The 27,503-nt window shown below is 42.6% G+C and overlaps 1 protein-coding gene across 1 annotated transcript in view; it reads right to left on the bottom strand.

Moving 5' to 3' along the window:
- Positions 1 to 20,676, bottom strand: part of LOC115105157 (rab effector MyRIP-like) — a 139,733-nt gene extending 119,057 nt beyond the window's left edge. The window contains 2 exon segments of the mRNA XM_029626829.2: positions 12,273 to 12,415; positions 20,234 to 20,676. Of these exon segments, the coding sequence (XP_029482689.2) occupies positions 12,273 to 12,382 (110 nt within the window). The 5' untranslated portion in view covers positions 12,383 to 12,415; positions 20,234 to 20,676.
- Between the last annotated feature and the right edge of the window lie 6,827 nt (positions 20,677 to 27,503).

The raw sequence follows: 27,503 nt of genomic DNA, 5'->3' as shown, positions 1-27,503 counted from the left end.
AAGTTATTCTGATTCTAGTCCAACAAATTACTACGCCATAGAAATTACAACACTCGCATTAATTTTACACAGTATACATTTCAGTTCCCTATTTTATGAAATGAGTCCTACAACCATCCAGAAATTATACATTCCATGATATCTAAACGACTCATTAACTAAGACCCTCTCTATAAGCGACTAAACAGCCTTGTACTTGTTTGGCCGTGACACTTTAATTTTAAATCACCACTTCATTTCCAAAGGTTGACCAATTAACATCACCGCCATAAAACCTAAACCGTTCAGTATAATCAGCTCAAGATGTGTTATCTACATGGGAGGGGGGAGAGAACATGCTTGAGCCAGCACATCCAGAGACAGATACGGAAAGACCGGGAGGGAGAGACCGAGAGAGAAATACCTGGAGAGAGAGCGAGACCGACAGCCAGAGAGCAGAGAGAGAGAGAGCTACAGACATGCTCAACTTGAACTCCTGATTTATTTATGTTTTTAGAATGAGATAAGCACTCAAATCTAAAAAATAAAGACAACTGATGAACAAGAACTCTATTCAATCAGAATGGGAAAAAAGTAACTTTGTGCCCCAAATTAAGAAGTTTTGACCATCGCTAGCTAGCTACACAACAAAAACCTAGCCAGCAGGCTAACAAGCTAGCCAGAAAAATTGAGCTAGAACAAATCTAGCAAGGGGAGTTGATACTACATTAAACGACCAAACCGAGTGAGTAAACCAAAAACGGACTAATTTTAAACATATGTTCTGTTTTTTATGTGTGAAGAATTGTTCACCCTTGTTGCTGGTTTTTGAGCTAAATTAGAGTTAGCTAGCAACAGACAAACAAAACCCGGTTGCCATGGCAACAGTGCAGCAGAACAGATCAGCAGCAGCAGCAGTAATAGAGTCCCCAGGCACCGTGTCCCCATCAGCGCTGAGGCCATTCTCTACCCTCCAGAGGCCAAAAATGACAACGAGGAAAGCTTTTAAACAGAACCTTCTAAAGGAGAGGTAAGAAACCCTTTTCATAGACCTCTACAAAAACGGGGACGTGAGTAATCTCATCTTTCTCACTGACCAGCCAAATACATGGAGCTCAGCAGTCTGCCCATCCATAAAGAGAAAATCTGTCATGGCTGAAAGCTGAAAGTCAAAGAGACAGGACGACCCTGACAGCACCATGATAACAATCAACTTTTACAAGACTGGGACTGTCATGGTGCAAGGTAACCTTAGGCAGTTTGAAACAGACTTTTAGACCATTAAGGAGAGAGCAGAGAGAGAGGACACCACCAATGACATGCCCTCCAACAAGACAAACTCCACTATCCCCACCCAAAAAGGCACATCAAGCACAGCGAAGAACACGCCCCAGGAGGAGAGCGACCCCCTCAGTACAGAGCAGGCTCAGGCCCTCCTCACCACCATGGCTGCCATGAAGGATGAGTTCACCAAACTGGAGGGGGAGGTTGTCCTGCTCAGGGAGAGCTTGAGGCAAACAGCAACCAGACATCCACACCTTAGAGGATCTCCTAACCAAGGTGCGGCCAGAGCAGGACAGCAGCCACACAGCTGATAGAGGTTCAGCAAGAGAGAGATGGACTCGCAAGAACTGGCTGATATAACAAAGGAGGTGAGCTCCAAAAAGACAGGCAGAGCAGTAATAATGAGCTGACCACACTAAGAGAGGAGCTGCAGGAGAGAAAGACAACAGAGGACAGGCTGCAGGAGCAGCTAGATCACCACTTTATGACCTGCCCTCACACAGCAGAGGAGCCCAACTCAACCAGCCAGGCCTCCCCAGCCCTGCCTGCTGCACACCTCCTCCCCAACCCACAGAACAGCCTCCAACTGAAAGTGGCACCGGCACAGACCAGCCACACCCCAGCTCCAACACCCACCAGCCCCTCACTCCAAAACTACTGGACCAATGGCGACTCATTATCTACAGCTCCCTGTAAACCCCGTCCTTCATGGAAAAATTATGCCAAAACTCACAATCGAAAAGACTGGCAGTGAAAGAAAAGAAACAGACATCGAAAGCAAAGATACGAGTAGCGTAACCAAAAGGTAGTACATGCAGGCAAGAGCGTAGGCAAAATCTATTCAATAAGATTGTTTGCTGGGAAAGTTTAACCAAAAACTATTTTTGCATTCGTTTTCAAATATATATTTTTTTATCATTTGTCAAAGTGTTTGCTCTCGCTTTAAAAGGACTTGCTTACAAGTTTTTGGGTTTTGGAGGTCTTATTTTTGGTTTACAATTGTTTGGTTTTTGATTTCAACATCCATTATTTCACCAGTCCTCAAAAATATGTTTACATGCAACTTCATTTTGAGTTCAATACATATGGCGTGAAATTGACCCCATACTCAACAGGCCTATAGATGGAGTGCAAACAGTACAGAAATCTATCAAAAAGAAATTAGTAGCCAAAAGATACAATCTCTCCTGGACAAATGTTTTGCCTTAACATTGTTGAAACTGAAAATGTGGCCATTTAGAACATAAACTTTATATTTGACAAATTAGCCTTCTTGGCTAATCTAAAGAAACATAGGAACAAACCAAAACAATAAGACAATGAAAAATGGTTTGATGATTGCAAAAATCTAAAAGTCATTGACAAATATATCTAATCAAAAATACAGAGACCCAGACAACACAAATGTACACCTTCATTATGGGGAAACACTGAAGCAATATAAAACACACCCTAAGAACAAAAAAGGAACACCACATTAGAAATCATCTGGATGTAATTGAGGAATCCATAGAATCAAACCACTTCTGGGAGAATTTGAATAAATTAAACAAACCTCATCATGAGGGATTTGGCTATCCACAAATGGGGATATGTGGAGGAATCACTTTGCAAACCTCTACAGCATTATAACAAGAGCCCAGAACAAATATATATATATATATAGAGAGAGAGAGAGAGAGAGATTCTGATATATATATATAAATAAGAAAAATGACCAAATCCTTGAAAACAGCATTGAAAGACTATCAGAATCTTGTGGATACCCCAATTACAGAAAAATTATTATTGGAAAAACTATGCACTCTCCAACCCAAGAAGGACTGTGTTGCTCATTGTATTTTAAATGAAATGATCAGATATACGTTTCACAAATTCAAATTGGCTGTACTCAAACTCTTCAAAAGTTCTGGTATTTTCCCCAATATTTGGAACCAAAGATTGATCACACCAATCTATAAAAATAGAGACAAATTTGACCCAAATAATTAGAGGAATGTTTGTTAACAGCAACTTGGGGAAAATTCTCTGCAGTATCATACATAATTTCCTCGATGAAAACAACATCCTAAACAGAATCCAGATTGGATTTTTTTTTAATCGTACAACAGACCACATTTACACCCTCCACACACTTACACCCAAAAACAAGCAAACCAAAACAAAGTCCAAATCGACTTGTGTTTTGTAGACTTCAAGAAGGCATTTGATTAAATTTGACAAAGGTATTTTTTATAAACTAATATAAAGTGGTATTGGAGGGAAAACGTTATAAAAAGGATGTACATTTAAAACAAATGTGCGATTAAAATTGGAAACAAGCAAACAGACGACTTCTCTCAGGGATGTGGAGTGAAACAGGGCTGCCCAATAAGTCCAACACTATTTAACATCTACATGAATGAATTGGCAAAAACATTAGAAGAATCAGCAGCACCTGGTCTCACCCTACACAACACTGAAATCAAATGTCTGCTGTACGCAGATGACCTGGTGCTATGGTCTCCCACTGTTCATCTAGTTCATCTGCAGGTTCTGTCAGACCCGGACTGACCAGAAATCAGGATGACAAATATAAATTATATTCGGACACAGTTCTATTAGAACACACCACAAACGACATTTTTTTATTTATTTTTTACCTTTATTTAACCAGGCAAGTCAGTTAAGAACACATTCTTATTTTCAATGACGGCCTGGGAACAGTGGGTTAACTGCCTGTTCGGGGGCAGAACGACAGATTTGTACCTTGTCAGCTCAGGGGTTTGAACTCGCAACCTTCCGGTTACTAGTCCAATGCTCTAACCACTAGGCTACGCTGCCGCCCCGACATGTATTACCTCCCGAGCGGTGCAGTGGTCTAAGGCACTGCATCGCAGTGTTAGCTGTGCCACTAGAGATTCTGGGTTCGAGTCCAGGCTCTGTCACAGCCGGGAGATCCATGGGGTGGCACACTATTAACCCTGATGACGCTGGGCCAGGGGAGGGTTTGGCCGGCAGGGATGTTCTTGTCCCATCGCGCACTAGCGACTCCTGTGACGGGCCGGGCCCAATGCATGCTGAGTGTGTTTCCTCCGACACATTGGTGCGGCTGGCTTCAGGGTTAAGTGGCCGTTGTGTCAAGAAGCAGTGTGGCTTGTTTCGGAGGATGTACGGCTCTCGACCTTTGCCTCTCCCAAGTCTGTACGGGAGTTGCAGCGATGGGACAAGACTACCACATGGATACCACAAAATTGGGGAGAAAAAGGGGTAAAAAAATATATTTAAAAAGAATACACGTATCTAGGACTAAATATCAGCAACACAGGTAGCTTTCACATGGCTGTGAATGAGCTGAGAGACAAAGCAAGAAGAGCCCTGACGAAGGCCATGCAGCCGAAACACGTTGGATAAAAAAAAAAAAAAATGTTTTAATTGTTTCTATTGATAAGGAAATGTATATGTTTAAAGTAATGACTAAATAAACGTAATTAACAATGTGAAATGTATTAGAATTATTAGACTATGTGAAATGTATTAGGGCAGCAGGGTATCCTAGTGGTTAAAGCGTTGGACTAGATATCGAAATGTTGTAAGTTCGAATCCCCGAGCTGACAAGGTACAAATCTGTCGTTCTGAACAAAGCAGTTAACCCACTGTTCCTAGGCCATCATTGAAAATAAGAATGTGTTCTTAACTGACCTGCCTAGTTAAATAAAATAAAAAAAATAAAAATTAGACTATAATCCAATAATGTATGGTTGAGACAAGTTAAAGACTGCTCACATTTTGGTCGACTTCAGAAGTAATTTAAGTCTACTGAATTGAGAGCCCGACAGAGAAATAGCATTGGTCTACATGGGACAAAGGAATAGCAAACTGGCCACCGGGCATTGTTCAATTATCATGCTTTTTTTTTTTTTTTTACATCACACAAACCACTAGTGTTACACAGACAGGACTTTAAGATGCAGACACTTGACTTTCGCCTACGGCTGTAAAGATAGACTTGTCAAACGCTCATTAATAGCAGTGTCTGTGAGCTAGGGAAAGACTGACTGAGCATGTGAAGTGTGAGTCATTATCAAGTCAGGAACAGGCCTTTAACGGATCAATCTCCACCATCTCCAGGAGTAACCACTGCGGCTGTAGGCCGAGAGAACAGACAGACCTGGGGAAACTTCGAAAAACAAAGAGTGGTGGATGGATATTGTTATTTTTATCATTCTATAGTCTTTCCCTCCATCCCTTAGGAGTCAGTGCTGTTTGTTCTCTTTCCTTCAACCATCTCTCTGGCTGAGCTCTGAGACTGAATTCCCTGTGCTGGTGTAATGAGAGACTCCAGCAGGCTGGCTACAGTGAGAGGAGGAAGCAGGCCAGAGGTTGGACAGCAGATACTGTAACTGTACATCATAATTGGGTAAAAAGCACATAATCTTGTACATGTTAAGAAGGAAATATACTGTAGCATGCCATACTAAGCAAGCCAACATTTAACAATGTTGACATAGAGTAGCAATAGTTTCTAAACAATTTAGCTCACTGGCATTACAAATCACTGAGTAAACAGAGCTTTAGCAATAGTAGTAGAACAATAGCTATACATGTTTAAAAGGCTGTGAAAATGTGATTTTCCTTTGTTTTATATACATTTCCACATTGAGGTTGGAATAATACTGTGTTATTGTGAAAATTATGATAATGTACATTTAGTGTAAGAGCTGTTTGAAAAGACAGCCTGAAATTTCAGCCTCTTTTGGTGGGATGGATTTTTGGCATGCCTGATGTCACCCGGTGGTAAATTAGTTAGACTAATAAGAGAGATCCAAACCTCTGCCAAAAACAGCTAGTTTTCAGTTTTCCCCACTCAAGACCATTCCCAGACTTGCTTGAGAAATTGCTCTTTGCTATGGACCTATTTTTGTTTCGTTTTTACCGTTTTAATTGAAAACCATCACAGTAAGGTACTTAATTGTTACCCAGAAATGATTTGATATTGAGATACAAATGACTGCATTGTACCTTTAAGAAGTCCCTTACATTGCAGAACTTGAGTCGTACAGAAAAGCTGTGATTGTACCCAAGTTTGATCACATGCACATCATTTAGTTATTTACATTTTTCTGACAGGCCAGTACTTATGCGTCAGAAGGTAATATCAATTAAGTTCCTCAATATTCCTTAGTATGAAACACTAGGGAAATTAAAATGGAGCATTTGAAGTGCCAGCTGAGACTTTTAAATTAGCCTTGTGAAGGATTCATGGGACACTTTATAACTCCGGCAGGCTGGCATCATTTAAAACAGAAGAAACAAAAGTCAGCCATGCATGGAGGGAAAACCCCCCCAGGGGGAGGGAAGTACGACAACCTGAAACAACCAAACTACCATCTGCTACTGTTTGCATAGGTTTAATAGCTTCGTTTTTATTAATGTAATGTTCAAAACAGTCCTTTCCTTCTGACTGTGTTCATATCAAAAGGAGAACAGGCTTTGTTTTTGGTGTTGTAACCTAGTCAAGTCGGGCTTGATCCTTCTTATAGCTCAGACACATGGGTAGGATTGTCAAGGATTGTACTGCCTGCCGACAGTACTTAGCACCCCTGAACAGTGTCGGCAGTCAATCTCTGTTGTGTTCACATAGCAAAGACCTTGAAGTCATCAGCCACTCAGCCAAACCAGAAGCTGGCAGTAGCAGTGTTTGGCAATGTATGTCCATGTGTGTTGCTTTATGGTCGAGTCAATGTTAGCAAGCTAACTGTTAGCAAGCTAAGCTAATATTGCTATTGTTGTAGAAGGTGCATGTTAATACTAGCTAGCTAGCTAATAAGTTAGTGCACATCACATTATCAAAAAAAAACACACAAAAAACATAAGATGTAAATACTTAACTTCTTCGAGATAGGGGGCGCTCTTAATTTTTGATAAAAAACGTTCCCGTTTTAAACAAGATATTTTGTCACGAAAAGATGCTCGACTATGCATGTAATTGACAGCTTTGGAAAGAAACAACTCTGACGTTTCCAAAACTGCAAAGATATTATCTGTGAGTGCCCCAGAGCTAATGCTACAGGCGAAACCAAGATGAAGTTTCATACAGGAAATGCCCCAGATTCTGAAGGCACTGTGTTCCAATGTCTCCTTATATGGCTGTGAATGCGCCAGGAATGAGCCTGCCCTTTCTGTCGTTTCCCCAAGGTGTCTGCAGCATTGTGACGTATTTGTAGACTACATTTACCAGGTGTCCGCCCAGTGTCCTGTGTCGAAATTATTGCGTAATCTCTTGGTCCATGCGCGTTCCATTTCTTCAGAGGAGAAAGTCAACTGCCACGAAGGATTTATCATCGATAGATATGTGAAAAACACCTTGAGGATTGATTCTAAACATCATTTGCCATGTTTGTCGATATTATGGAGTTAATTTGGAAAAAAGTTTGCGTTTTAATGACTTAATTTTCGGGTTTTTTCTTACCCAAACGTGATGAAGAAAACGGAGCGATTTGTCAACACAAATAATCTTTTTGTAAAAACTGAACATTTGCTATCTAACTGAGAGTCTCCTCATTGAAAACATCTGAAGTTCTTCAAAGGTAAATGATTTTATTTGAATGCTTTTCTGGTTTTTGTGAAAATGTTGCCTGCTGAATGCTAACGCTAAATGCTACGCTAAATGCTACGCTAGCTATCAATACTGTTACACAAATGCTTGTTTTGCAATGGTTGAGAAGCATATTTTGAAAATCTGTGATGACAGTGTTGTTAACAAAAGGCTAAGCTTGAGAGCTAGCATATTGATTTCATTTCATTTGCGATTTTCATGAATAGTTAACGTTGCGTTATGGTAATGGTCTTGAGGCTGTAGTCACGATCCCGGATCCGGGATGGCTCGTCGCAAGAAGTTAATCTAGAAAAAAATATGTTATGCAGCTTTATTGTTAAAGTGAAGACAATTCTGATGGAAAGCGTGGATTAGACCAGAAAGAAAAAGGTCAACCTTATTGTGTTGTGATGGATTACTAATACCGCAATACTTTTTCTGCCAGAGGTCTTCTAGGACCCAGTTCTCATCTGTTTGACCAGAAATCAAAGCCTTTGCTTTTTCCTAATGTCCATACACGTGTAACGGTTGAAAGCTGCTTGCTTAGAGAGTACCACTTCCTCCTGATTCGGCTCACACGAGGCTCGAACACAGGACCTCTGCCTAGCTAGCACACGACAGCCCACCTGAAGCGTCTTACCAGTTGGCGCTACGCGAGAAGCTGGCAATTTGGCGGCGCAGGCTGAGTAGTAAGTTTCACACATCCCCATGTTCTACATTCACCCCTCACACTTACTCAACAGCGACCCCACCACAGACCACTTCTCAGTTCCTATGCTTCCTGGCTGATGTTTTGGTCACTTTTGAATGCTGTTGGTGCTTTCACTCTAGTGGTAGCATGAGACAGAGTCTACAACCCACACAAGTGGCTCAGGTAGTGCAGGTCGTCTAGGATGGCACATCAATGCGAGCTGTGGCAAGAAGGTTTGCTGCGTCTGTCAGCGTAGTGTCCAGAGCATGGAGGCGCTACCAGGAGACAGGCCAGTACATCAGGAGATGTGGAGGAGGCCGTAGGAGTGCAACAACCCAGCAGCAGGACCGCTACTTCTGCCTTTGTGCAAGGAGGAGCAGGAGGAGCACTGCCAGAGCCCTGCAAAATAACCTCCAGCAGGCCACAACTGTGCATGCGTCTACTCAAATGGTCAGAAACAGACTTCATTAGGGTGGTATGAGGGCCCGACGTCCACATGTGGGGGTTGTGGCTTACAGCCCAACACCGTACAGGACATTTGGCATTTGCCAGAGAACACCAAGATTGGCAAAATCGCCACTGGCGCCCTGTGCTCTTCACAGATGAAAGCAGGTTCACACTGAGCACATGTGACAGACGTGACAGTCTGGAGAACGTTCTGCTGCCTGCAACATCCTCCAGCATGACCGGTTTGGCGGTGGGTCAGTCATGGTGCGGGGTGGCATTTCTTTGGGGGGCCACACAGCCCTCCATGTGCTTGGCAGAGGTAGCCTGACTGCCATTAGGTACCGAGATGAGATCCTCAGACCCCTTGTGAGACCATATGCTGGTGCAGTTGGCCCTGGGTTCCTCCTAATGCCAGACAATGCTAGACCTCCTGTGGCTGGAGTGTGTCAGCAGTTCCTGCAAGAGGAAGGCATTGATGCTATGGACTGGCCCGCCCGTTCCCCAGACCTGAATCCAATTGAGCACATCTGGGACATCATGTCTCGCTCCATCCACCTGCACCACAGACTGTCCAGGAGTTGGCGGATGCTTTAGTCCAGGTCTGGGAGGAGATCCCTCAGGAGACCATCTGCCAACTCATCAGGAGCATGCCCAGGCGTTGTAGGGAGATCATACAGGCACGTGGAGGCCACACACACTACTGAGCCTCCTTTTGACTTGTTTTAAGGACATTACATCAAAGTTGGATCAGCCTGTAGTGTGGTTTTCAACTTTAATTTTGAGTGTGACTCCAAATCCAGACCTCCATGGGTTGATAAATGTGATTTCCATTGATAATTTGTGTGTGACTTTGTTGTCCGCACATTCAACTATGTAAAGAAAAAAGCATTTAATGAGAATATTTCATTCATTCAGATGTAGGATGTGTTATTTTAGTGTTCCCTTTATTTTTTTGAGCAGTATAGTTACACGGGTCTTTACATTTACATTTACATTTAAGTCATTTAGCAGACGCTCTTATCCAGAGCGACTTACAAATTGGTGCGTTCACCTTAAGACATCCAGTGGAACAGCCACTTTACAATAGTGCATCTAAATATTTTAAGGGGGGTGAGAAGGATTACTTTATCCTATCCTAGGTATTCCTGAAAGAGGTGGGGTTTCAGGTGTCTCCGGAAGGTGGTGATTGACTCCGCTGTCCTGGCGTCGTGAGGGAGTTTGTTCCACCATTGGGGGGCCAGAGCAGCGAACAGTTTTGACTGGGCTGCGCAGGAACTGTACTTCCTCAGTGGTAGGGAGGCGAGCAGGCCAGAGGTGGATGAACGCAGTGCCCTTGTTTGGGTGTAGGGCCTGATCAGAGCCTGGAGGTACTGAGGTGCCGTTCCCCTCACAGCTCCGTAGGCAAGCACCATGGTCTTGTAGCGGATGCGAGCTTCAACTGGAAGCCAGTGGAGAGAGCGGAGGAGCGGGGTGACGTGAGAGAACTTGGGAAGGTTGACTTTACTGGTCTAAACCACTTTGCTCCAACTCGTGTTCCTTTCAACAAAGCTTCATCATTTCTTTAATGAGCCACAGAATTCCCAAAGAAAATGTGCTTTTTACAAGGGCATTCATCCTTTTAGCTATTCATCTTTTTAAACAGAGAGAAACACCAATGGCTTGACATGGTGTTTTTTTCCAAAGGTTTCTTTAGTTTTGATCATTTGAATAAGACTTTGCTGAGAGGACATGTTGTATTTCCCAGTAATTCATGGAGAAGCTAGCTAGCTGTTAGCCCGGTCTTGATTAGACAAACCCCAGAAGGGTCTAAAAATCAAGTGTTGGTGACTCAATGACTCAAGACCACCGCTGTCTGGTCAATAATAATGTAGCCTCGATCCAGCCTTCCCCCTTATAAAATGAGTAAATGTGAGATTACAGAGTCTGGCAATGCAGGATATAATACTGTTCTGTAACAATAATAATAATAAATGTTCTTCACTGGGTAAAAAAACTAAACAAACCAATAACAGACTGCATTCATGTCGATACACATCATTCCATGGTAGGTCAACACTGTGGTGTCCTGTAACACAATGATAGGCCTAGAAGTGTAAAAAGCTACTGCAGTACAGTGGAAAAACACTTTGATCTCTTGATCAAATGTGGGGACTGGAGAGCATAACACTGTATAAAGTGAAACTTGACAACCCTTTAAATGAATATGTACATGTATTTCCATATTCAGTTTGATAGATCTGTATGATCATTTCGGAATGGCTCGAGGCATCCTCACAAGAGGCTTGCTGATGCATCACAAACCAGACGGTCTGATCTGCCTATAAATCTGATGACAGATTCCCACAAGAGCCTGTCAACATCAGAACACTGTATCCCCTAGCTGCAGCTTGTCACACACAGACACACAGACAGACACACAGACAGACAGACAGACAGACAGACAGACAGACAGACAGACAGACAGACAGACAGACAGACAGACAGACAGACAGACAGACAGACAGACAGACAGACAGACAGACAGACAGACAGACAGAGAGAGGGATAGATACAGAGGGAGGGATAGATACAGAGGGAGGGATAGATACAGAGGGAGGGATAGATACAGAGGGAGGGATAGATGGAGGGGAGAGGGAGGAGAGGGTTGAAATGTGAGGAGAAGGACAGAGGCAGGGAGGCACAATGGAGGAGGAGGGAGAAAGCCTGTCGCATCTGACAGAAGACTGTATCTCTCAGGGATGTGTGAAGAAGCAGGGTATGACATCAGAGCAGCACCCTGAGGCCTGACCCCCAACCAGACCCTGACCTCAAGACCCTGCAGCAGCACCCCGTGGCAGTGGCAAGGCCAGGAGAGATGGGGCGCAAGCTGGACCTGTCGGGCCTGACGGACGACGAGGCGGAGCACGTGCTGAAGGTGGTGCAGATATCTGACATCCACACAGTCTGACTAGGCTGAAGAGACAGTCACGTCTTAGCCCCCCTTTAAATTCAGCAGGATCAGCACAAATATCTTTCCCGAAACATCTTTACTCAAACTCACATAGTTATGTGAAAGATTTGGATAACATGGCTATCAGCTAAAAAGAAACACTCTTCTCCATTTAACTTTCGTAAGGGTAATCGTATACCAGGTAGTCCTGGGGGCACCAAATGTTCAGCAATTTAATTAGTGTTTTGAGTTGTAAATTGACACAGGAATAAAACATTTTCCGAAAACATGGTACACTTCCTCAATTATCAGACCCGCAAATCCCATTTTTCATACAGTTCCCTTCCCCTAATCCCCCATCTCACCTGAGCCTGTCCTCCTCCTTCTTCCTCAGCTTCATGTCCCTCTGCACCACCTTCAGCACATGCTCCGCCTCGTCGTCCGTCAGGCCCGACAGGTCCAGCTTGCGCCCCATCTCTCCTGGCCTTGCCACCGCCACGGGGTGCTGCTGCAGGGGGGTCACAGAGAGAGTAGAGGAGAGGGTCCATAACTGTGTCTATAAAGACTCTCTCTACTGAACAAAAACAAACTCAACATGTAAAGTGTTGATCCCATGCTTCATGAGCTGAAATAAAAAGAACCAAGAAAATATTCCATATGTACAAAAAGCTTACAATGCACCCGGAAAGTATTCAGACAGTTGACTTTTTCAATATTTTGTTACGTTACATCCTTATTCTAAAATTGATAAAATACTTCTTTCCCCCTCTATCTACCCACAATAACGAAGTGAAAACAAGTTTAGAAATTTTTGCAAATGTATTTTAACTCAAAACAAATTGTGGCCCAGCCAGAGCCCGGACTTGAACCCTATCAAACACCTATGGAGAGACATGAAAATAGCAGTGTAGCGACGCTCCCCATCCAACCTGACAGAGCTTGAGGACCTGCAGAGAAGAATGGGAGAAACTCTCCAAATGCAGGTGTGCCAACCTTGTAGCGTCATTCCCAAGAAGACGCGAGGCTGTAATCACTGCCAAAGGTGCTTCAGCAAAGTGTCTGAACACATATATAAATTATGTATTTCAGTTGCTAACATTTCTAAAAACCTGTTTCGGCTTTGTCATTATGGGGTATTGTGTGTAGATTGATGAAGGGATTTAAAAAAAAAAAAATTTAGAACAAGGCTGTAAAGTAACAAAATGTGGAAAAAGTAAAAAGGGGTCTGAATACACTGTATTCCTCTAAAATATTATGTACACATTTGTTTACATCTGTTAGTGAGCATTTCTTCTTTGCCAAGATAAATCATCCACCTGACAGGTGTGGGATATCAAGAAGTTGATTATATAGCATGACCATTACACAGGTGCACCTTGTGCTGGGTACAATAAAAGGCCACTCTAAAATGTGCGATTTTGTCATACAACACAATGCCACAGATGTCTCAAGTTGAGGGAGCGTGCAATTGACATGCTGACTGCAGGAATGTCCACCAGAGCTGTTGCCAGAGAATAAGCCACCTCCAACGTCATTTGAAAGAATTTTGCAGTACATCCAACCGGCCTCACAACCGCAGACCACGCATAACACAACAGCCTAGGACCTCCACATCCGGCTTCTTCACCTGCGAGATGATCTGAAACCAGCCACCCGGACAGCTGGTGAAACTGAGGAGTATTTTTTACTGTAATAAAGCCCTTTTGTGGGGAGAAACTAATTCTGATTGGCTGGTCCTGACTGCACCCCTGCCCACTCATAAGAAATCCATAGATTAGGGCCTAATTCATTTAATTTCAATTGATTGATTTCCTTATATGATCTGTAGCTCAGTAAAATCGTTGAAATGCGTTTATATTTTCTGTTCAGAATACATTCCATTTCCATCGTTTTTGTATTGTAGTGTATACGAATTTCCATGTAAATGAACAATAAAGTAACTGCATCTTACATGCATACGAGTCTGGATGCAGCACATCCCTATTGAGTGAAATGAGAGAGGATGGAAAGAGAATGGTGAATCATAAGCTCAGAGAATTATGCGCTCTGTGATTGACCTAGCCTCATCCTCAGAATCCTTTTGACAAGGAAGGACGGAAGGGGTAGGCGTCATATTTAGTTGTTTCATACCGGGAAGGTGACAGTTGCCTTTTGTTATGTCAAATCTAATTGGCAATCAATTTCCAATGTCATACTGTATGTTGAAAACACATCTCGGTTTTCAGTCAGCTTATGATTGAGATATATATATATATACACATATACACACACACACGAAGAGCACATGAGGCCACAAACACAGTGTCACGTTCTCAGCAGCTTCAGTGTGGGGGGAGCAGAGAAATCTTTCAGGCTGGGTCTCTGTAAGCTGCTATGGTTCAGCTTAAATGCATAATGATGCCATTCACAAGACCACCCACTCTGACTTAGACATATGAGAGACCGCCGTCTCTGACTGTCCACAGGGGTTAAGTATCCTGGCATTACTGGATGGGATTTCAGCATTTCACATTCTATTGTATATCGCACTCTTAAGGCTGCAATACCCTGCCTTGTATTTCTGCCTGACTAAGGAACAACTGCTTTCTGGACACACATTCTAATAATACTTTGAGTCTTTCTCAGTTGCACAAAAGAGGCTTCAAGGCACCCTGTGGTACAATACCTGTGTCCCTACTGATAAAAATGATTCTGGTGATGAGAGAGAGAGGGGAGAATACAGCACAAGGCCATCGCCCCGTCCTACCCCTGGCTCTGCCGCTGGACTTCCTGGAGTTGATTGCTCTGTCTCCGACGTACGGTAGGAAAAGAGGAACAAGCTATTTATTGTACTGTATCTGCCTTTGGCTCAGGCGTTGGGGAGGGCCATGGCGGTAGGCAGGTAGTACAGTCCTAGGGTGCATCCCAAATGGCACCCTATTCCCTATATATGGCACTCCTTTTGACCAGCACCCATAGGGCCTTGGTCAAATGTAGTGCACTATATTAGGGAATAGGGTGCATTTGGGGTCGACAAATGTATAGACTAGTGGAGGGAAAATGTATCATTACTCCAAACCCACAGGAGGAGGCAGTTATTCAGTCTTGCTTTTTATAGTCATGTCAAGGACAGGGGGTGGAGGGCATCAATTATGCCTCTGTGTGTGTACGTGTACACAGTGTGTGTCTGCATCCGCTCGCCAGGGTGACTCAGAGATTTAGGCTCCGTGGCAGCCAACGTTCCCCACAAGACTGTGTTCATTGATGATGCATTCCCTATTACACGTGCACGCATGTCCACACACACCCTCCCGGGCAGATGTCACCACATTTGTGTCACACACTGTCAATAACACACCCACTATCCCACAACCTAAAACAATAGCACAAATTAGGCTTGGATCAGCCTGAATGCAGCAGCACAGCAGGATGTGTGGATTATACAGGTTGCATCCCAAATAGGCTCTGGTCAAAAGTAGTGCACTATATAGGGTGCCATTTTGGGATGTAGGCACCAAACTGTGCTGATCTGCTACGGTGTTTGGAAATTGTGTCGACATCGTTTCATTGTCTTCTAAAAATGGGTATAGCCTATCCTTCAAGACACATGTTCACTCCCAGAAACTAGGTATATCGATTTCAAAGAGCTAAGATAGATAGCTCTTTTACCTCGTACTGTGCTCCAAAAAAGATACTGTTGCATTAAAGCATGGATCGTTACTAAGTGAGTCACTGCAAGCTCTAGTGAATGAAAATAACAACTCATAACAGATGTCATGTGACTCATGTCCACGAAACACAGGGAATCAGACAGCCCCATTCAGAGTGCCTCCACTCCAGATTGAGGTTTTCCCTAGGTACAGATCTAGGATCAGCTTCTCATTCCCAAATCCTGACCTTAACCATTAGTGGGGGAAATGCAGGACTGAGCCCAGATCAGCGTCTAGGGGCAACATCACCCTACTGCCCTAGAAGAGATCGCTATGCTAATCCATCACCACTGCTTAACTCGGACTGATGAGTCATCAACACATACACTATCAATCCAACAATGCAAAGCTCCTCTTCATTATATAGTGTTTCGCCCGATGCTTTCTCTTTACGTAAACAAACCATGCTTGTTGTTGCCCAGCTTCGACTTCACTGCCCTTGTGAGTGAGTAAATGATGGCTACTGTACGAGTATTGAGAGAACAGGCATTGGGATTATGTAACATAGCAGCAACCAGGACATGGCAATGGTTGGATAGAGGATGGACAGGAGAATGAAAGTCCTGTATCTCTCAGCTAAGGATGTTCAAGATAGAATAGACTCTCTATTTTTCACGGACAGAATTACACACACTCAAACGGAAAATACAAACATACTGTACATGGATGCACACACAAAAAATTATTAGGCACAGATCTATAGTAGTTTAAACTGTACCATAACACACACACAGTGACATCCTTACTGCATGTATAGCAGGGGTGTAAAACTAATTTAGTCCCGGGGGCAGCATTCTGTCTTCGACGAGGTCCGGAGGGCCGCACTGAAAATTGGTAGTGCACCATTCTATGCAGTCAAAATTCATCGTTTTGGAAATGTGTTACGCTCTCCGACTGTCTAGCTATCAATTCAGTGATTATTAGCGAGCTGGTCAAGAAACTATGAATGTAGGTCCATTATCACTTCTACACGTTTCTTTCCCCCATACAGTAATGGTGTCAACGCAACCCGGCTAGGGCTTCACAGCAGATGGATACATGAAAAGCAGACCCGGTGTGTGTGTGTGTGTGTGTGTGTGTGTGAGCTCAAAATGCAGCAGCAGCCAAGCGCTAAATTAACTGCTTGTTTTAGCCTCTTCGAGGCCAGCTTAAGGATCAGTGCTCAGCCTTAACCAGGAGGGAGAGAACGGCTCTCACGGTCTACGTCTTAAAATGGCACCCCTATGGTCAAAGGTAGTGCACTATGTAGGGAACAGGGTGCCATTTGGGACGCTTCCACCGAGTGACTGAGAAGGACATTTTTTATTCTAAAAATGCATCTTATGAATAAAATGAATGAACTTATCCACTTGAGGTTTACTCGTTGGCGTGCTGTAGGGCCTACGATGTGTGACGCATAGCATGGCTCTGTGCTATTAGGGTGAATGCTGGAGATAGAGGGTGTGAAAACAATTTAAATAGATCATAGATGATACTCCATAGTGGCGCTGTCACTTTGCAAAAGGGGCACCTAAAGCACAAGAACAGATTAACTGGATTTGAAAGTCCACCAAGTCTCTTCAAAAAAAGTGTCCCATTTATCTGGCATAATTGCCTTTGCTTGTGTCTATTTGGCCATTTGTCTTGTCTGACTAATGTGACAGGAAGTAGACCATTTCCAATCCTCCTAAGGGCTTAGAAGTAACTAGGGGAGAATCTCAAGTGCATACTCCTCGCATCCTCTCTCCTCACCTCCCTCTCAAAACCCATTGGATGAAAACACCAGCGGTCCCTCCCCGCTGACCTTCTCCTCCAATGGGTTTTGAGAAGGAGGCAAGAAGAGAGGACAGGACGCGAGGAGTAAGAATTTGAGATTCTCCCTAGGACTATCTGTCAGGAGTGGCCTCCATTCTGGGGCTTCGCCCCGAACACCTGGTCATTTGTGACTGTCAGTCACCTTGTTATCACACCCCGCACCTGCCTCCCAATTACCACCCTCTAGTTGGTGCCAAGGTGAGAATATGCTGCATTGTATTCACAACCTGCTGGCACTGCAGCATCTAATGGTTTCTGTGAATACATTACTGTGTAACTGTGCTGATGAACAATGGTGTGTATTAATGGATGCCAGGCTTCCCCCCCCAAAAAAATGACCAAGAAAAAAACCAAATTATTTATCCTTCGTCTCCCTGTGTTTTCATAATTTTCCTTCAATTCGCAAGAGGCTGAATGTATCTCACCGGAGAAAGCCTCCGAGCGAGCAAAATAGTCCCCCTCTGTCTCTGTATGTGAAGGCCATCTATCTGATGCTGTCTGGTCATAAAGAAGATGTTGTTGACACCTGTAGCATTGAATGCAAGGGAAGCCAGCAGACATGTGGCCTCCCTTGATAAAAAAGTATAAAATAAAAGCCAATCAGCACTGAGCTAAACTGAGTGAGCTCAATTGTGAATGGTCCTGGCCCACCTCAAAAAAAAATTCTATCCTATCAGATCGCATCAAGAGAAATACGTAATTGACAGAAACAACTTGAATTGTTGCATCTCGTCGTGTTGTCCTCTGGTGGCTGGCTAGCTAAAATGGTCCCTTTCCTAAATTAGCCATGGATGGAGATAGGGATTTGGACTTGTGGTTTTACTTAATTCTCTGTACTGGCCAATGATTATAATGGGGATTCTAATCCAACCATAAATTCATACATTGTGCTCCTGGACTTAGAGAACGGAAGAAACTAGATGTAGAAGGCTAATGTCATTGTCATTTAATCTACTTGCAAGAACGCATGCACGCACACACATACACACAAATCAGAACTATGGCCAGCTACATTATATTTATCTTACGTTGATTGGACTAAATCGTTTCTGGTATCTTTTAGTTGTCACAGTATTTATGAGACTAAGCATTGGTGATTTGATGATTTTGAAAAGTTGATGTTGAAATGGTAGCTGGAATAGTGGAGGCAGCTCCTGTGTTCTCGAAGACTTGCGGTAACTCTCCGTGGTTCGATATCAATTGGTAAATCAAGTCCGAAAAGTTTGGAAACATTACAGTAACTTGTCTGCCAATGCTGTAGGTCATGGAACTGTCTGTTACATGCAATATGCTTTGTGTACTTCACCAAACACAGAGGTTGCGGTTTCTTCTTATTGTCTCAGCCTTAGGCCTATATATCATGGTCGCAAGGCATAATTATGAACTAGCAGGTTCTAGAGCAAACAACGCAATTATCACAACACATAGGTTGTAATATGGCTATTTTTCTGGCTTGGCTTCCCCAGTCATTTTACCCACACACCACCACGACACAAAAACACCTCTCACCAAATGGATGTGAAATAAAAAATTGAGACTGTTTCCTCGAATGTTAACACAAACATCACACAGGTGTATTAGATCATAGAAAACAACACAATGCGGTGTGTTAATGTGAACTATTGTGGGTAGCCAATTGTAGGATATTGTTGAATTTATGACTTGTTCATTTTGATGGGTTATGTCCTTGTCATCTTGTGTCCATGAAATAATAACTCTTGAGCATTTTGTAGTCTGCATTGTCACATAGTCAACCATTGCACACATCACACTGCTGGTCAACAGGTGAGAGCAATTGGTGTCAGTCAAGGCATCACAGACAGCAACTCTCAGTAGGCATGCTTGTTTTGCTTATATTTAGGCTCCGAATAGAAATGATACATCATGGGATATAACGTTACAGTACTGAAACAAATGCCATCAGTCCCCCAGTCCAGACTTACCCCCCTAAGGGTATGACTGCAAGCCATCACTTTTTGGCAGCCCGACATTCTTCCCCTGATTTAAATCCCCACAACCCACTCTCGTGACTTACGCTCACACATTCATCGCCATTGTTTTTTTGACCTAGGCCTAATCCTTCTTGCTCGGTCAGAAGTATCCAAACACTTGTTTACCTATATAGCCCTGCATATATATACCTATATACACCTGCATCATGAAATTGACAATGTTGAGACTGATATGTCGCATTCACACCAATTTTCAGGTCGCATTGCCTGAAGGAGATTCTATGTACATTGGCATTTAAATCACAGTGTTATCTACACAATCAGATCGAACCTCCCTAACTGGGCACACACTGGTTAAATAAACGTCGATTCCACTTAATTTCATTGAAATTACGTTAGACGTTGAATTGACGTCTGTGTACTGTGGGTCATGAAATCAATTGTTGCAGTCCAGCCTATCCATCCCCCGTTCTGACTGCCACGTTTGCAATGTTTTATTGAAACAGATTATCAATGAGAAGATGACATGCAACAACATCAGTTATCAACATGCATAACAGGTGTTGCTGATAAACAAACGAATGTGGTGAGTGGACGTCGGTCCACGCTATGTGTTCTTGTTACCTTTATCATAAAACACACAATCATCTATAGACTCATTAATAAAGACATTAAACATTTTAATATCTGTCCTGTCCATATGGTTAGGCTATAACGAGGTAAACAAACGTTTAGATAGAAATCATGACAAGTGTCTGCCTATTTCTCAACAAGGACAAAGTTCATTTCAATCTTGCATCGTTGAATTATTTTTGGTCAATGCTATTTGTGATGATATCGCAAAGGTAGACTATAATAAATGAGAAGTTAATGTGATAATCGACCACTTACACGAGCGCCGGATGACCGCCAGCTACAGCCTCCAAACAGAGGGCTCTCCCGGACACACAACGTGGAAGGAAGCGTTCAGATAAACGGACAAGTGTAAACTTCCTTTAGATGAGTCTCAAATACTTTGACAGCCTTGTCTTCAGGTTATTTTCCCCACGCAGCGGTTGCAGCAGGCACCATTGAGGAGTCACGGGGTTTGAATTACAGAGGGAGGGCGCAGACGGGCGATGTGCGGATTTAACGCTACATATCTTTGTTCTCCTTGTTGATAATTATACTGTTCAATTTCTATTCAAATCTGTGTAGCATAGGCTACAATTGGAAAGATAGCAAGGCGAACCTCACTTTCGGTATCTCTGTCAGGCAACGTCGTGAGATCCAGCTGCTGATTCCATCTCTGTCAACACCTGGGCATCCTGTGGGACAGCCAATGGGAGAGCCGCAAGCCAACACCGCTACTCTTTTCTCGAAGAAGCATTGCGCGCCCCGCTACCGCAGAATTAACTCGCGCGATGCATACATTCACAAGGCCACCGACACTCTGTCTTCGGTCAGTGCTATCCGGGTCCTTGGAATGTCCCTACCCCCATTGAAGTTGACATGTAAACGTTTAATTAAGGTAAGGATTCTGGTTTTGGTTAAGGTTTAGGATAGGGACGTTCCAAGGATTCCGGATAGCACCTCTGTTGAGATGTGTGCGGAGAGACAAAAACGAGTTAACTAATTGGACATATCTCCTGTCTTTCTAAGCATTGGTTCAAATGACTCAATTAAAGTGATGATCCAGAACTTTTGTTTAATTTCAGCCAGCAATTTTGAAAGTGGTGCTCATGAACCAAAACGGGTCCCCGTTTTTTGTTTACTATGTAATCCTATTGCGTAGTACATCCAGTGGCGATTAAAGCATGTAAATCTTGGTGGGGCAATTTTTTTTTATTTGGGATGCATGCAAGAAAAGCCACGACACAATAACAACAATACTTTAATTGCAGTGCCCACAAACTGTTAGGGCCTACATAAAACTCACAACAGCAGTCCCAACACCTTACCACTGCTACACCTGGCTATCAGCGGAGCCTTGTCTGGCAACGAAAGAGGCAATCCAGAATTTCGATTAAGACATTAATGAGCAAGCTAGGATGTCCGTAGTCAATATAACTATTTGTTCAGCACTTTTGAAAAGTGCAGCGACAGAATTCAGAACATGGGCTGTTCTTACAGTGTTCTCCCTGTACACCCAGTCAGAACTGTAGGATAAATAAATGGGGCATATATGCAGACAATGAAAGCTCTTACAATATTCAAATATTACATTTCTCCAAAACAGGTTAAAGGCTACATGTGCACCACCAAGTCAGAACAATTGGCAAAATTAAGAGGTGAAAATAGACCAAATTATTAGGGTGAGGCACATGGGCAACTAACAGCTTACTACACAACATAAACTTAGTATTACTTTCTTAGCCACAGTATACATATCTCCCTGGCATATTATAATTCATGCAGAAGCATACAATACATTTTTGGACTCGCCTTGTTGTGCTGTGCTCACTTGAACAGGAAGGTGGCGCAGCTGTCCTTCGTGAGTCATTTTCTGGATTTATGGTGCTTTCAAGAAAACTGGGAATTAAAAAAAAAAGGTTCAATCATGATGACGTCAGTAATCTTCCGATCGTAGCTCTAGAAAGAGGCCAGAGTTCCAGATTTACAGTTGGATGAAAGTTCAAAACTCATTTTCTCAGTCGTAGCTCATTTTTTCCAATTTCCCAGTCATCTTGAACTCACAAAGTTCATAAAGTCCGATTTTGCAGTTCTGAGTTAACAGTTGTCTTAAGCGCGGCACAAATCATGCTTCATAGACAGCATGTCCAATGTTGAGTGTTTATCATTTTAAACTAGGAAAAGAGACCCTTAATCTTAGACTTGGAACAACACAGCCTCTCCACTGAATAGCAATGCTTGCAGTTAGCCACTGATCCCTCCCAAACCAAGCATTGTTGAATTTGTGACTTCCAACTTCTTTTATCTATAATTTCTCTTCATTATTGCTCTTCATATGACAATGATTATAAAGGATTTGTCAGTAGATTGTCGACTTGATTCAGACTAAGATTTTGAAAGTATGATGTTGACATGCTCAGTCCAATCAAAGCTACTGTAGATATAACGTGATTTGATGTCATTTTAACTGTGGCCAATGACCTTGAGCCTTCTTGGATGGGCCCTTCTAATGTAACTCTATGGCAGCACCCAATGGGCTTGAATTTTCTAACTACCCTTAGACTTGGCAGTGATGTAGTGTCCCCATGAGTAACAGAACACTGAGCCAATCACACTCCATATTTTCTGCTGGCTTGCCCCACCACGTAAAGCACTGAGCTAGGCTGAAACACCTGCATTTTGGAGCTGCCTTACTCAAGAAAACAAAAAGAAGACCATGTTTGTATGCAGCTTTAAAAACTCAATGATATATATATTTCTTTCATTGTTTTCAAACTTATATGTGACACGTATTAATGCCAAAATAACATGCAAAACAGGCAAGCCCACCAAAAATATATATACAGTGGGGCAAAAAACGTATTTAGTCAGCCACCAATTGTGCAAGTTCTCCCACTTAAAAAGATGAGAGGCCTGTAATTTTCATCATAGGTACACTTCAACTATGACAGACAAAATTAGAAAAAAATCCAGAAAATCACATTGTAGGATTTTTAATGAATTTATTTGCAAAGTAGCCACGCATTTCCTTAATGACAGCTTTGCACACTCTTGGCATTCCACAACGCCCTACTGTATATGTTACGTGTGTGTTTTTTTTATTTTATTCGTACAAATTTGTTTTGCGGACTGCATATTTAACACAAAATGAATAGATAATTCTGCTGTGTAGATTACATGGCGAGCTGATAACATTCATTTGACTTTGCTTCAGAAATCAACGGGGACAGTTCAACAAGCTCTCACAGTCTCACTGCAGAATTAGATGTTCCTCCACATAATCCAAATGTGAAATTTCAAGGTTGCTCCAAAATGGCTAATTTTGAAGTGTTTTTGTTGCTCCTGCTGCTCTGTATTATTCAATTTCTCCAAACATCACATTTAGAAGTTAAGGGTTAAGTTTAGGCACTCATTCTGAACCTGTCTAGGACTGGGGTTCCGCTAGCCAACAGCCAATGAAATTGCAGGGCGCCAAATGCAAATCAACAGAAATCTCGTAAATCAAATTTCTCAAACATACAAGTATTAGGTACCATTTTAAAGATACAATTCTCGTTAATCCATCCACCATCCACACATCCGTAAAAATACTTTACAGCGAAAGCTCCACAAACGATTATGTTAGGTCACCATCAAGTCACAGAAAAACCAGCCATTTTTCCAGCCAAAGAGAGGAGTCACAAAAAGCACAAAGAGATAAAAATGAATCACTAACCTTTGATGATCTTCATCAGATGACACTCTTAGGACTACATGTTACAAAATACATGTATGTTTTGTTCGATAAAGTGCATATTTATATCCAAAAATCTAATTTTGCATTGGTGTGTTATGTTCAGTAGTTCAAAAAACATGCTGTGATTTTGCAGAGAGCCACATCAATTCACAGAAATACTCATGATAAATGTTGATGAAAATACAAGTGTTATGCATGGAACTTTAGATACACTTCTCCTTAATGCAACCGCTGTGTCAGATTTTTTAAAAACTTTACGGGAAAAGCATAATCTGAGTACGGCGCTCAGAGCCCAAACCAGCCAAAAGAAATATCCGCCATGTTGAAGCAGTCAACATTAGTCAGAAATAGCATTATAAATATTAACTTACCTTTGATGATCTTCATCAGAATGCACTCCCAGGAATCCCAGTTCGACAATAAATGTTTGATTTGTTCCATAAAGTCCATAATTTATGTCTAGATAGCTTCTTTTGTTAGGGCGTAAACAAAACCAAACGCGCGTTCAGGTCCAGCCGAAAGTTGGACAAAAAGTTCAAAAAGTTATATTACAGGTCATAGAAACTTGTAAAACTAAGTATAAAATCAATCTTTAGTATATTTTTATCATAAATGTTCAATAATGTTCCAACCAGAGAATTCCATTGTCTGTAGAAAAGCAATGGAACGAGAGATACCTCTCATGTGAACGCACGTGACTGAGAACGAGGCTGCTGCCAGACCCCTTAGTCAAACAGCTCTCATTCTCTCCCCCTTCAGTGTAGAAGCCTGAAACACCGTTCTAAAGACGGATGACATCTAGTGGAAGCCTTAGAAAGTGCAAAATGACCCATATCCCACTGTGTATTCGATAGGGGCTGAGTTCAAAAACTACAAACCTCAGATTTCCAACTTCCTGTTTGGATTAATTCTCAGGTTTTTGCCTGCCATATGAGTTCTCTTACACTCACAGACATCATTCAAACAGTTTTGGAAACTGTTTTCTATCCAATACTAATAATAATATGCATATATTAGCATCTGGGACTGAGTAGGAAGCAGTTTACTCTGGGCACGCTATTCATCCAAAAGTGAAAATGCTGCCCCCTATCCCAAAGAAGTTTTAAGGTAAGGGTTAAGGTTTGGGATAGGGTTAAACCCTCCAAAAAACAGTATGGGATCCAAAGTCACGGGATAACGCCAATCCATAACGCCCAAGCAAAACCCAAGCCTGCTTGATGGTAATAGCGCTCACTGTTTCTATAGTGGCCGGTTTTAAGGCATTTCCAGATGTCCAATCTTGAACGACCTGGCTGGATAGTTGCATAACATTGCAAATTAGGCTGTGTTTCTTTCCAGTTTGCAATTTTGCAATGCTTGCAACCCTGTACAGAATGATGAGTAGACTACATATCAAAGTAGAAACTTTTATGTTATGCAAATAGTAATTTAAAAGTTCAACAACTCAGCCTGTTCAAGTGGGTGAAGCACCAAGCCAACCCCCAATGACAAATAACCTTGTCACTACCAACCAAAACCTCATAAATCTAGATAACAATTTAACATTCTACTATTTGGCCCCGTCAAGTGGGGAGCAGAATTAGTGTGTCAAAATAGATTTTCCCTCCAGTCTAAAAACATCCCCATGTCAGCATAAAGACCGGTTGTTCCGGCTGAATCAGGGCCTGGCGTTTCACACTAAACCTCAGAAATGGAATGGGCAGCAGTAGGTGTAGGGGTGGGCAGAGATCTGGAGAGATGCCACAGTGGAGCGTCAGGATGCTTTGTCTCTTTATCAACGCTTGATCTGCTAGGTGCTGACAAGAGCGATGTAGAAGAGAAAAAGAAGAAGACACAGCAAAGCATTTTTTGATTCCAACAACTAGAGCAGCATTACGTTTCACCCCATCTCCTCCGCCACACTCTCACACTCAGAAGCACACAGAGAGCTATAGTGCCTTACACAGATAAGAATTCTCTGTGGAGACCTCTGAGGGCTTTCTCTTCAATCTCTGTGTTAGTTTTACAGACCTTCAATAGAAATGAAGAGTGTACACACAATAACATCAGTTAACATTTACATTAACAGATATACAGTGCTTTGGGTGGAGGCGTATCTTGGAACTCCAAAAAACAGCATACCTCCCTGTATCCCACTGCTGGCTTGCCTCTGCAGCTAAGCAGGGTTGGCCCTGGTACAGATTGCTACTGGAAGTGGTGTTGGAGAGCCAGTAGGGGGGACTTTTTCCTCTGGTCAAAAATAAAATAAATATACAGTTGAATTCGGAAGTTTACATACACTTAGGTTGGAGTCATTAAAACTCGTTATTCAACCACTCCACAAATTTCTTGTTAACAAACTATAGTTTTGGCAAGTCGGTTAGGACATCTACTTTGTGCATGACACAACTAAATTTTACAACAATTGTTTACAGACAGATTATTTCACTTAATCACAATTCCAGTGGGTCAGAAGTGTACATACACTATGTGCCTTTAAACAGCTTGAAAATTGCAGAAAATTGTCATGGCTTTAGAAGCTTCTGATAGGCTAATTGACATAATTTGAGTCAATTGAAGGTGTACCTGTGGATGTATTTCAAGGCCTACCTTCAAACTCAGTGCCTCTTTGCTTTACATCATGGGAAAATCAAAATAAATCAGCCAAGACCTCAGAAAAAACATTGTAGACCTCCAAAAGTCTGGTTCATCCTTGTGAGCACTTTCCAAATGCCTGAAGGTACCATGTTCATCTGTACAAACAACAGTATGCAAGTATAAACACCATGGGACCACACAGTCGTCATACCGCTCAGGAAGGAGACGCTATCTGTCTCCTAGAGATGAACGTACGTTGGTGCGAAAAGTGCAAATCAATCCCGGAACAACAGCAAAGGACCTTGTGAAGATGCTGGAAGAAACGGGTACAAAGTATCTATATCCACAGTAAAACAAGTCCTATATCGACATAACATGAAATGTCGCTCAGCAAGGAAGAAGCCACTGCTCCAAAACCACCATAAAAAAAGCCAGACTACGGTTGGGGACAAAGATCGTACTTTTTGAAGAAATGTCCTCTGGTCTGATGAAACAAAAATATAAACTGTTTGGCCATAATGACCATCGTTATGCTTGGAGGAACAAGGGGGAGGCTTGCAAGCCGAAGAACACCATCCCAACCGTGAAGCACATGGGTGGCAGCATCATGTTGTGGGGGTGCTTTGCTGCAGGAGGATCTGGTGCACTTCACAAAATCGATAGCATCATGTGGGAGAAAAATTATGTGGATATATTGAAGCAACATCTCAAGACATCAGTCACGAAGTTAAAACCTGGTTGCAAATGGGTCTTCCCAATGGACACTGACCCCAAGCATACTTCCAAAGTCGTTGCAAAATGGCTTAAGGACAACAAAGTCAAGGTATTGGAGTGGCCATCACAAAGCCCTGACCTCAATCCTATAGAAAACTTGTGGGCAGAACTGAAAAAGCATGTGCGGGCAAAGGAGGCCTACAAAACCTGACTCAGTTACACCATCTCTGTCAGGAGGAATGGCCAGGGTCCAGCGGGAGCCAGGATGGCAGGTTAGATTAGAGGAATGAGCCCATTCCAGGACTAAGCAGAATCCAGGACGAATAACTGGTTAGCTGGGCCCACCCGCCTTGCGGACCAGGCCTTCAAAAACCCAGACTAGTGTTGCTGCTGGACAGGAGGTAGGGAGGATGGTATCTGGGTCAAACGGAGTAGCAGTGGAGCTATGCAAGTGAGAGAGGGCATCAGGCTTCCATTCTTGGATCCAGGGCGGTAGGAGATGGTGAAATTGAAACGAGTGAA

The sequence above is a fragment of the Oncorhynchus nerka genome, linkage group LG22 (genome assembly GCF_034236695.1).
Source record: "Oncorhynchus nerka isolate Pitt River linkage group LG22, Oner_Uvic_2.0, whole genome shotgun sequence".
NCBI lineage: Eukaryota > Metazoa > Chordata > Actinopteri > Salmoniformes > Salmonidae > Oncorhynchus > Oncorhynchus nerka.
Note: the sequence above shows the minus strand (reverse complement) of the source record. Positions and strands in the feature narration are given on the sequence as shown.